The 12,026-nt window shown below is 37.0% G+C and overlaps 1 protein-coding gene across 3 annotated transcripts; it reads left to right on the top strand.

The window, feature by feature from the left end:
- Window positions 1-1,072: 1,072 nt before the first annotated feature.
- LOC118803434 (GTPase IMAP family member 8-like) lies at window positions 1,073-11,567 on the top strand. Of its 3 annotated transcripts, none has more exons than XM_036563921.1 (5): window positions 1,073-1,201; window positions 1,383-1,509; window positions 7,051-7,089; window positions 7,323-8,441; window positions 10,676-11,567. In XM_036563921.1, exons 3-5 carry the CDS (start codon window positions 7,071-7,073, stop codon window positions 11,482-11,484), a joined length of 1,947 nt encoding a protein of 648 aa, XP_036419814.1. In that variant the 5' UTR covers window positions 1,073-1,201; window positions 1,383-1,509; window positions 7,051-7,070; the 3' UTR covers window positions 11,485-11,567. The 3 variants fall into 3 exon arrangements, with proteins under 3 accessions (XP_036419814.1, XP_036419813.1, XP_036419812.1); XM_036563920.1 differs by having other exon boundaries at window positions 1,417-1,509; XM_036563919.1 differs by lacking the exon at window positions 1,383-1,509.
- Window positions 11,568-12,026: the final 459 nt, after the last annotated feature.

Genomic DNA, 12,026 nt, shown 5'->3' on the forward strand with positions numbered 1-12,026 from the left:
ACACACACACACACACACACACACAATCATCTAAACCACTTATCCTTCTGGGATAGATAGATAGATAGATAGATAGATAGATAGATAGATAGATAGATAGAAAAATATAGATAGATAGAAAAATATAGATAGATAGAAAAATATAAAGATAGTTAGATAGATAGATAGATACCTTATTGATCCTGAAGGAAATTTAGCAGCCAGTAGGAGCCACACAACACAGGACAGTTGTAATAATAAAGGTGATACAATTTAAAATGAAGAATATATACAAATAACCACAACAAGAATATACAAAAATATGCAATAAGATCTATACTGAGATAAAAAGGTAATGCAATAATGACTGTACAAGGAGGCACAGGTAACAACATATAATGACAATACTGAATAAATATGTGCATATATTGGTACTGAAATAAGGTTTCTAGGTGTGGAGTGTCCAGATGTGCAAGATGTGCGATAAGGTGTGCAGAAAGTGCAATATGTATGATATGAAGGTGGTATGATGTGATTGGGGGAGTTGGTGGAATTAGACATGTTTAAATTATGGAGAGAAATTAGGTTGTTTTTTGGCCAAGCTTTAGCAACTTGATTGGTTATTATTGTTATTCACATTATTCACAACAAGCACATATTTTTTGTTTTTTCTGTTTTCATGGTGGTAAATGTGACCATAACAGCTCCTGCATGCAATAAACAAACACCCACATGTGAAAACTGGTCCACTTTAGCTGCTGCAGTGTGAACCCAATTGAACCAAATAAAAAGATACAATATCACAAAAACTCTGGTGAAAACTGTAGAAAATGAAGCGCAGGGTCAAACAAACACTGTACATTTAGGTTTATAGAGATGTGTTATTAGCATGATATGACAGTTAGTTTGTCAGTCAGTAAGTGGCCTAGTGTCTTTTTGTCACTGAGCCAACTGCATATTTATTTATTTATTTAGACAGATTTACCTCTGTTCCAGTATTCACTTTTTTAGATTTAGGAATGAAGTAATGTCGTTTTAATACCTCCAGGCCTCTAGGGGAGGCTAGTGCATCTAAAAGCACTCCTATAATTCTATAAAATGGAGGGGAAGTAGAAGTTAAGCAGCATGGTGACAACTACAAACAAATATCTGGTGTTGAAGTCCCAAAGTGCTCAACCTATGCAGTCCTTTGTTTAAGAAACTTACCTTCCCTTTTCTTCCAGTAAGTGTTCTGTATGGTTTTGCTAAAACCTGACTTTGTGCTGTGTAAAAGCATTATGTTGGAGGTTTGTTGAGGCTAATGCTAATGCTAAGGTTAATGTTAGCAGGCCATATTTTTCAGTGTAAATTCATTCAAAAGTAATTGTGTTTTTTTTTTTTTTTTTTTGGCGATACAACAAAAGAACAGTAAAGACCAAAATATTTTATGTGTTGTAGCCTGACAACATCGAGGGAGTGTCTAGCACAAATACTTCCTCATTTTTAGACAAAGAGAAAGTAAAACATTTGTTGCAGCATTTCAGTATTCAGGTAAGCTCTCATTTTGTATTATTAACAGATTATTTTCTGACATTACTTGATCTGTGACATGTTGACAGAATCATGAGGTTGAACTATGAAGGGCTTGTTATTTAAATGTAGTGACAGTCCAGAAATAGTCATAAAGACTTTACTGACTTTCTACTTTCGTAAAATTTGGTAATATTTAGGGAAATTTAGGGATAACTTTATTGAATAGCAAAACATAAAATCCTATTTCCTCTTCTCAGGAGCTATGTGCAGCATTTTTTAGCATTTATTTCTTGTTAGTGTTTACTGAGACATATCTTCCCAGATTTTGCAAAGAAAGTAATCTGTATTCAAATTTCAAGTGTTTGTAAAGTAGACATATGGTTTATGGGTTTTCTCTTCTACTTTGAAAGCATGTATAAACTTGTAGAATGTTCTCGGGTTACAAAACTGTGCCTCTATTGTGAAAGCAAGAGTTTATGACACACTTTTATGTCAGGGCTGTAAAGATTAATGTTCAGCATGAGCTCTTGTCTCTAACAATAAGTGAGTGTAGCAGGTTTCTTCATTGAGAAACAGTAATACTAACTATAGCTATATTTTGTAATTTAATTTCACCTTCTTGGAGAATCATGAAAAAAGTAAAAAACTTAGAGAAATAGATACTATTTTTCTAATGATTTGCATGTCAGTTTATGATTTACAATACTGCAGGCCTTCAACTACACATGGCTTATTCAGCTCTGAATAACTCTGCTCCTGCATGCCGTGTTAATGGTCTTACTTAATAGCATGAATACAGAAATGAAAACAAGGTCGTCCACATCACACATGCCTCACAGAGGTGAGACGGGCCTTGGGAATTGCATTGACAAGGTAGAGGCTAGTGAGCATGGATAACATAAGAAGCTGAGGTGATTCATGGGCCCCCCAAAGCACAGGCCCATATGCAAATGCATACTCTGCATACCCAGACACTATGCCACTGTTGGAAAACAACACTGCAGGAGAGAGACAAAAAGCAGCAGACACAGACATGGGTGGAGTTTTCACAGAGACACAGTGACCGCCAGCTACTTAAACACTCTTAGGGCATACCTCTGAATGTGCACAGTGAAACACAGGTACTGAAAAAGAGCAGCACAAGTTTATTTTGTAGTTCTTGATAATTATGAACTATTTATAAAACCACCTTGACCATTTGTGCCATGCCAAAGAGCTGGTGAAAATGAAAGGTGTTATTTGTCATTTTTGACTAATTCATACTGAGCCTTACACAAGTGTTACAATGGCTGCAGGCTATTGAAACACAAACTATTCATATGATACACCTGGAGAATTATGACTGTAGCCTGCAAGCAGAGTTGTCCACCAATTGGTAATCCACCAACATGTAAAGTAACAGAGACTGCCATTCCCTCATTGTTTACACTGAAACATCCACCCACCAGCATCTCAAACACTGCTGGATGACTAATTGTTTAACCTGCTAAAACCATAAACTGCTAGGAGATGTTAAAATAAATATTGCCCAGGTAAACTCACTGTTGCAAATAGATCCCACCTTCCCAAACACTGTGTGTCACCTTCATTTTCATTATTGTCTGTCTTGATTTCACTCAAGTGTTGGATTTTGCCAATATCTATAGGAAGAATTCACATGTATTAGGAAGCCTTCAGAACTCAAGTCATCAATATTACTGGTTAGAAATCAGAGATTGTGATATTTATAATTGGATGATAAACAAAATATTTAAAGTTAAGAGTGATTAGTTAACAAGATTTATAATTATGAGGCCTGGTACTTATGTTGTGTAAAACCCCTTTCAGTTAGAACACGTCTCGAAGAGAAAGTAAAACTATTACTGGAAATAAGTGCCCCATGTGGCTCACACAAACCAACTTAATCTTCACGTTATCAGTCCCTTCAGCTACTCTCTAGAACTTCTGTTCCCCAAAAAAGCTTAAAATACACCATAAAAAGCAGTGAGCAATAGCTGTTCACTGTGCACTCTGACCAAAAATAGTATTACATTCCCAGCTTGACTTATAGAATGTTTTAATATGAAAAAAGGTTTTACTATGAGAGAACACTGTACGTATCATACCTACCTTGCAGCCTAAAACATGGTTAATTTCCAAATGTGTGAATAAAAATGTTGCGCCATTAAAGGTTTTGTTTCAGCAAGACATTTACAGCTAGATTTACTAAAGAGCATGTGAAATGTACTGTGCATACTAAAATTCGCAGGCTGTAGTTTGGGGCTGATTTACTCTGAATTGCTGTTTTAAATGACTTGAAGTGTAAACTGGCTAATGCAAATACCAGAGGTGCTACAATACAGATACACTCGTGTGTTTCAACTAGGTGAAAACAGAGCAAAATGGAGAAAGGAGCCATTTTGCTGGTATAGAACAAGCTTACTTTAGCCTAATAAATCACCTGTGACCAGAATTTAGAGCTACATAGACTGCCAATCTAGCTGACGACATAGATCAGAAAAAATTTAAATAAGAACACAACATATGGAATGTTTGCTTTGGGCATCAGAGTCTCACTGAGCTTGCCTGCCCATCTGTCTCAACCAATATCAGGCCAACTCATCCTTGTTTCAGGCTATCAGAGCCAAACATGGTGATGATCATACAAAGAAGCTGTCACCCCTTTCCCTGCACAGCTACTTAAACAATTGGCTGATCAATCTGTGATTGACAGCTCCCCTAGTCAGTGAAGATTTGACTCATGGGTGATTAAAGGTGCCATAGAATGCAAAATGGTATTTGCATTGTCATAGAACAGAGTAAATGTGACCAACAACAATACGCTGTGCTACCAAAGACTGTTTGCATAGATTCCCGATCTCAAGTTTCTTTTCAATAGAAAATCTACACTTGACACTGGCTTGGCTATGTGAGAGAAACAACAGATCAAGGCATATGGATTATATCCCAGAGTATCTGACGTTATCAGCCATATGCAGATGAAATGGAATATCCACTCTGTCACTTAACTGAAAGTCTCTAAACTTGAATGAGTTGCTAGCTGTAGTGGTGTCAATGAGAACTGTCATAAAATGCCACCACATTTCACTGGATTCACTTTCTGGGCATTTTAGCCATTCAGAGGTGGACTTGCTTTTGTGCTTCGGATCATCGTCCTGCTGCATAACCCATCTCGGCTTGAGCTTTAGGTCACAAACTAACAGGCGGACGTTTTTCTTTAGGATTTTCTGATAAAGAGCAGAATTCCAGGTCCTATAGAAGCAAAGCAGCCCCAGACCAGCACACTCTTAGCATCATATTTGACTGTTGGTATGATGTTTTTATGGTGGAATGCTGTGTTAGATTTACGCCAGATGTAATGTCTTACAAAATGTTCCACCTTCGACTCATCAGAGCACAGAATATTATCCCAAAGATCATGGGGGTCAAGACAAATGTTTGTGTTCTTTTTGGTGAGAACTGGTTTATGCCTTGTAACTATTCCATGGATGCCATTTTTGCCCAGTGTCTTTCCTGTTGTGGAATTGTGTACATTGACCTTAACTGAGGCAAGTGAGGCCTGCAGTTCCTTAGATGTTCAGCTAGGTTCTTTTGTGACCCACTGAATGAGTCGTCGATGCACACTTGGTGAAATTTTGGTAGGTCAGACACTATTGGGAAGGCTCACCACTGTTCCAAGTTTTCTCCATTTGTGGATAATGGATCTCACTGTAGTTTGCTGGAGTCCCAGAGCCTTAAGAATGGCTTTGTAACCCTTTCCAGACTAGCAGATTTTAAATGACTTTGATTCACATCTGTATTTGAATCTCTTTACGTGGCATTATGTGCTGCTTTTTGAGACCTTCTAGCCTGCTTTACATTGCCAGACAGGTTCTATTTAAGTGATGTTTAGATTTAGCAGTTTTGTCAGTAATCATGCCTCCCTGTGGCTAGTGAAATTGAACCCAATAGTCAAGTGAATATAGTTAACTGGTCCATTTAGTATCTAAGGGGGCAGCTACTTTTTCTCTGAGGGCCAAGTAGGGCTAAACAGCATTTTTCCGTCAATAAGTGTAATTATCATTTAAAATCAGCATTTTGTGTTTACTTGTGTTATCTTTGTCTAATCTTGAAAAGTAGTCTGATGATCTGAAACATTCAAATGGAACAAATATGCAAAAATAAAATAAATTGGGAAGGTGCAAATACTTCACAGCACTGTATTTCCTGAGTCAACTTTCATTATAAAGTAACGGCATCCTACCATGTCCTATCTGCTTGTCTTGTTGAAGCCAGCCCTTTTCTTAGTCTGTTGACACAAGTTAAACACACACTTTCCAGGCACTTTGAAGAAATTAAGTGTGACTGATATTTAGTCTATACAACTAGCCGAAAGAATAGGAATGAATAGGAAAACTTGAGCTCTTGTGAAATAAATGCATGGGGTTACTGGTCATTTGAAAACTTAGGCTATAATTAAAGTTTGTAATTTATGTCAAGAAATAAAATAATTACAGAATTTCATGATATTATTTTTATGACATTTAAGTACATTTTTGGATTTATTTTTTTAAGAACAATTCAGTACTGTATTTTAGCATGTTTATTTGCCATGAATATCCAGGTTTTCCAGGATCTGTATAATCTCTGGGAATAGCTCATCATATGAGGACAACTAGCTTAAAGCTAAACTTAATGAGATGGCTATCTGACCATATCTTGCCTCAATTTGTCTTCTTTTCATTGCCTAAATGGATAAAAGAAAATTCTCTTGCTTTCATATTGTACTGAATGAAAACAAAAACACTGTTTTCTTTACAGTATGCTTTTCTGAATAGGTTAATGGTATATATTCATACAGAGATAACCCAATATGCTAGCTAACAGCTCCAGCTTAAGTCTTCACTTCTTAATATTTCCCAAATCATGTATACTGCACTCTACAATATTTCTGTAATTGAATTATATCTGTGATAAAGGAGCTCTCTTGTTTGACAACTAAAGTCAAAATAATGCTAGACTAGTTGTCTTTATAAATCAGTGGCTAGGAGTCAGGATCTTTTGACACCACAGGGATTCCCAATGGTTTTATGATATATTTGAGTAAAGCATGCTGGGTTTGTAGTGAGAGAACACTGGTGAATGGAAAAAAAATGACAACAATATAAAATTGTGAATTCTTTCACGCTGATGAGGCTGAGTGATACAGTGCTGTGCTAAAGAACACTACATAACATATTAAACCATTTTAATCCAGTATGCCTATTTAAATTAATATTTTGTTTTGATGGTCCACTGTAGATGCTTTGTAGATGCTCAATCTGTCTTTACCAAACTAAAATCTATTAAATGCAATCAAACTTGAACCTACACTTACTCCTAACCCTAACCGTAATTTCAACACAAAACCTACTGCCACTCCTAAACCTAACCTTAATATAATGTTGTTGATATTCAACTATCACCAGCAAATGTGTTAATAATTTAAGTATATGTGGAACATCTATATGGGACCATCCAAATAAAGTGTGACTGTTGTTGTTGTTATCTTCTTCTAATTTTAATATGCCCATACCATAGACAGAGGACAAAGGAACTCCATGGCTGATTCTTCTAACAGTAAGCCTGAACATTTTAAATATAAAATGTAAATACAAAATACAAAAAAATTACATACAAAAAAACATACAATAAAACAAATACTATTTATTCAAATTGTGTTAAGCTACATTCGCATTTTATTGATTTTCCATATGTACTTGCATGGTGCAAAGACAATTTTAAATGTGTCACCTTAGAAGAGTTAATTTGAATTTTTATTTTATATATATATGCTGTTATTTTCCACACAGTGTCTGAGGATCTAAGGATGGTGCTGTTGGGTAATGCTGGTGTTGGAAAAAGTTCAACAGGCAATGCAATATTAAAAAGAGAAGCTTTCAGAGAGACTGAAACTACAGAGTGTGAGATACAGAGAGGAAGAGTGGAGAACAGAAACATCTCAATCATCGATACTCCAGCAATCAACACCACAACTCTCAGTACAGACCAGCTGAAGACTGAAATAGAAATGTGTATCTCATTGTCTTCTCCTGGTCCTCATGTGTTCCTGCTGGTGGTCAGAGTGGGGAGATTCACAGAAAAGGAGAGAAATACTGTAAAGTGGATTCAGGAGAACTTTGGAGAAGAAGCTCTGAAGTTCACCATGGTGCTCTTCACTGGAAGAGAAGAAATGTCAAACAGACAATGGATTCAATTTTCTCAGGATGCTAAGATGCTTGAATTGACTAGTAACTGTGAATTTGGTTATTATGTGATGAACAGTAAAAGAGAGGTGAAGCCTGCTCAGATCACAAAGCTCCTGGAGAAGATCGAGACCACGGTCCAACAGAACAGGGGTCAGTGTTACACTCATGACATGTACAAGGCATTCCAGAAAAAGAGAATATTACAAGAAGAGCCAAAAGAGGACGAGAAAAAAAGAGAGGAGGAAGAAAGGAAGAGAGAACAAGAGAGCTACAAGCAACAAAAGGGGGAGAAAGGAAGATGGGAGGAAAAATGGGAGAGAGGAGAGGAGGAGACGAGACCAAACATGGAGGAGACAGAGACAGAAGTGGAACTTCAACAGAGTACAGAAGATAAAATCCATCAAATGTTGGTATTAACAACTAGCACAAGAGATGATAGAACTCAGGGCAGTATGGAGCATCCAGAAACCCTAAGTAACTCCAAGACACTAAATAGAGACACAACATCACAGGATGAAGTGATCAAGACTGAAGATCAGAAGGGAGGGAAACAACTAGAGAAAGAGGTGGTACAAAAGGCATCGGAGAGCTCAGTTAAGTATTTAAAGGAGAGAGAAAAGGAGATTGAAGCAAAGTCCATAAAAGAGGAAATACAGAGAGAAGGGGAAAGGAAGAAACAAGAGGAGCTGAGACGAGTAACAGGGAGAAATTTACATGACGCGGGTAGGTGCATTACTCTCATATTGATACAAATGCACTAGTAAATACACAAAGGCTCTAATGTTATGGTCATAGTGCAAATGGAAAAATAAGTTGGATGGTTCGATTTTTGTGCCAGCACTAGTGCAAGCCCAGTTGTTATTTTGGCTGTGTAACAATGGCATCACCAGTAATTCTCCTCATTGTTACTTCCTCACAGTTCCTTGTGGTGTGTGCTTTCAGTCACTGGGGGTTTCTTTGGAGTCATTTTAATATCATGAAGTAGTAGTTTTCCTTGGGCCTTGCTTCCTCCACTTTTTTCATCTGACACTTTTGTAATGATGGCACCACTTGTGTCTTCACTTTTGTTCTCTTTGGGTGGCTTAAACTTAAACAGACAGACAAGTTACAAAGACAGACAAAGGTTTCAGATCTGAAATTTAGTGTTATATTTCTGACCTATCTTTGTGCCCAAGGCCGGCACACACTTAAAAACTTGCTAGCTTCTTCTTTGAACGCAGAACTCACTGAAAAATGCTGTGGTTTTGTTTGGCTGTAGGCCCTACCCTTTGGAGGCGGAGCCAGAGCGCTGATAGGTCCTTTTCCCCTTACAGTTAATGAGCTATTCATTATTTCCAACTCTGATTGGTGGTGCATGATCATATGTGCGCCTACCCAAGAATCACTCCCTCTTTTGTTTTAGTTAGATCTTGAAATAAAAGAAAAGCAAAATTATTCTAAAATAAAATAGGTTAAGGTAATTCCTTTAAACTTTCAAAACCAACAAACAGAACAAATAGGACATGTATGTATTACAATACAACTCATGTTACCTGAAAAATAACCATGTTAAAGACAGAAACAGCCTTGTAGGTAATCTCTGGGTATCATTTTGTTAGGAGTATATTTCAACATATTACGATCATCACTTAAGACAATAAAACCAAATAAAAGGAAATAAACTAAACAAAAAGAAAGGAAAAACACCTGCAGGATACATATTTATCTAAACCCACGGCCTTAAGAGGTTACATCAGTAAATTAGTGCTATACTATGTATTTCTACCATCTAACACGAAAAAAGACTGTTGTATACATAACATACAAGTAATATTGCTTACAGAATATACAATTTTTGATTAACATGCATACAATGTAAATGCATAATGTTTTCTTGGGTCCTTTCTTTATACGCAAATGTCTTTGCAGTGGTGGTGTGGTGTGTCTCATTCTCACCACTTGGTGGTGCTGTGACTCCATATCTAATTTATAAATAAAATCCAAAAAGGGAAAACTCTGTTATAAATTCTCATGATAACCTCATTTTTGGGATCTCCAGTCATCTTGAAATGATCCCTGATGAATGGTGCAGCTTGGAGTTGATACACACTTAAGAAATTTGATGTTCTTGAACTAAAAAAAAGTTTTAGATAAGAGTTTGGCTGAGGCCTGTAGCTGGATTCCAGGTAGGATAACCTTCCACAGTGTCCATGCTTGTTCCCAGGGTAACTTCCTGTAAAACTTGTTTTTAATCTTGTTCATGACTTTTAGCTCAGACTTTGTGGAGCCAAAGCTTTTAGTTTTGGGTGATGTGAAGAGTTCTGGTAAAAACAGAATTGACTTTGGCTCAACCAGATGATGGTGTTCACTACACTACTATTACTACTACTACTACTACTACTACTACTACTACTACTACTACTATTACTGCTACTACTATTATTACTGTGACTGCTACTACTCCTGCTATCACTGCTGCTACTATTACTACTACTACTGATGATGATGCTAAAAACAAAATAATAATAATGCTTGTTGTTGTTTTGATCTGGTATGTTTTCTAGTGTAAACAAGCTTAAAAGGTCTCTCTATACTGTGCCCTGTGGCAGCCATTGTGAAGCTCACTTCACAATGTGCAAAGTAGAGCCCACCCATCTACAGCCAATAAGAGTAGCCATCATTAGTACATAAAATAAACACCCAGAAAATTAGCTGTTTTTCACAGCTTTTTCAAACTAAATTGGTAGATTGAATATATCTTATTTAAGCTGTGGCCACCCCATGTCACATCTCTGATGTCAAGGCTGTACACACAGTGGTTCTTGCATCTTCCATTGACTGCACAGAAAAGAAAATTCCTTGATTTGTCCTGTATGTAGATACATATCACAATCTTTGTTTTTATTATTATTATTATTATTATTATTATTACCTACAGAATTATTCATTTGTAAAGAAGCTGTGTTCTGTTCTTTCAGTGTCTGATTTGAGGATCGTGCTGCTGGGCACAGCTGGAGCAGGAAAAAGTGCATCAGGAAACACCATTCTGGGCAGAGAAGCGTTTGGTACAGACTTCCTTAACAGTTCCACAAAATGCAAAAGACGGGATGGAATGGTGGGAAATAAAACCATGACTGTGATCGACACCAAGGGAGTCCCACAAGGAGCTAATTTTTCATGGTGCCGTGAACAGTTTGAGGAGTGCATGCCTCTCTGTAGCCCTGGTCCTCATGTGTTTCTCCTTGCAATACGGTCTCCCACATCCATATGGATGCTTGAAAATATTAACCAACTAAGGGAAAACTTTGGGAAGGAATTTATAAAACGTTGCATAGTCCTGCTTACCCATGGAGACTTAGATGGGAGAGACTACAGAGAGACTACAGAGAATTTGTGTTTTGAGTTTCTGGAATTCATCAACAGCTGTGCAGGGGTTTATCACATCTTTAATAATCTGGAGAGAGGAGACCGCACTCAGGTCACAGAGCTGCTGGAGAAGATAGAAGCTCTTGTGGAGAAGAATAGAGGAAGGCACTACACTATTGAGATGTACCAGAAGGCTCAAAGAAAGAAAACTGAGAGGAGAAAGAAAGTTGAAGAGATTCTGGAGGACATAGAGACCTTGTTAGACATGAACAGTCAGCTTATGATTAAGGCAATGCACCTTGAGGCTCATAGAAAGAACAGCATAGCACAGATAAAGAAAATTCAGGGGGAGCTGGAGAAAAGAAGAACACTAGAAGAAGACAGAGGAAGATCTGGAGCAGATAGAAAAGGAATCAGTTGAGGATAGTTAATTCCGTCTATACAGAATTCATGCTGTAAATATAAAAAAAAAAAAAAATCATAAATTAACACCCAAGCTTCATTTAATATCATCGTGTCTTACATCCTCATTAAACAAGTGATTTCCCATTCCCTTTAGAGCTACTACAGCAGCAAGGAGTATGTTGGTGTCACAGGTCTCTACCAGCCTATCAACATGTAATGTCAAATGCTCTCTAGCTAGCAGTGCCTGTCTCCTATAAACAATAGTACATATATAACCCAAAATAATGGAGTTCACTGTCAAACTCTCACTCATTTAATTTTTTAATCATTCTTTGTGTATTATCTTTGTATTACCTGTTTTATTATTCAAGACAGCTGACTGTAAGGAATGTTCTGCTTATAAGCAAATGTTATATTTACAAATATAGTCACATTTTACACTCACTGCTCAGTAAACGTTTAGACACAAACATGACTTTATTCATACATCATACAAAATATGACATTAACTGTTCTGTCAACTGGTGTTTTCCCAGATGACTTTAAGACTATGTTGGT

The sequence above is a fragment of the Colossoma macropomum genome, unplaced genomic scaffold (genome assembly GCF_904425465.1).
Source record: "Colossoma macropomum unplaced genomic scaffold, Colossoma_macropomum, whole genome shotgun sequence".
NCBI classification, from domain to species: domain Eukaryota; kingdom Metazoa; phylum Chordata; class Actinopteri; order Characiformes; family Serrasalmidae; genus Colossoma; species Colossoma macropomum.

Excerpts from the sequence above, each read along its gene's own strand:
- LOC118803434 (XM_036563921.1), top strand. Across the intron at positions 8,442-10,675 it reads GAGAAATTTACATGACGCGG|TGTCTGATTTGAGGATCGTG; the intron begins GTAGGTGCATTA and ends CTGTTCTTTCAG.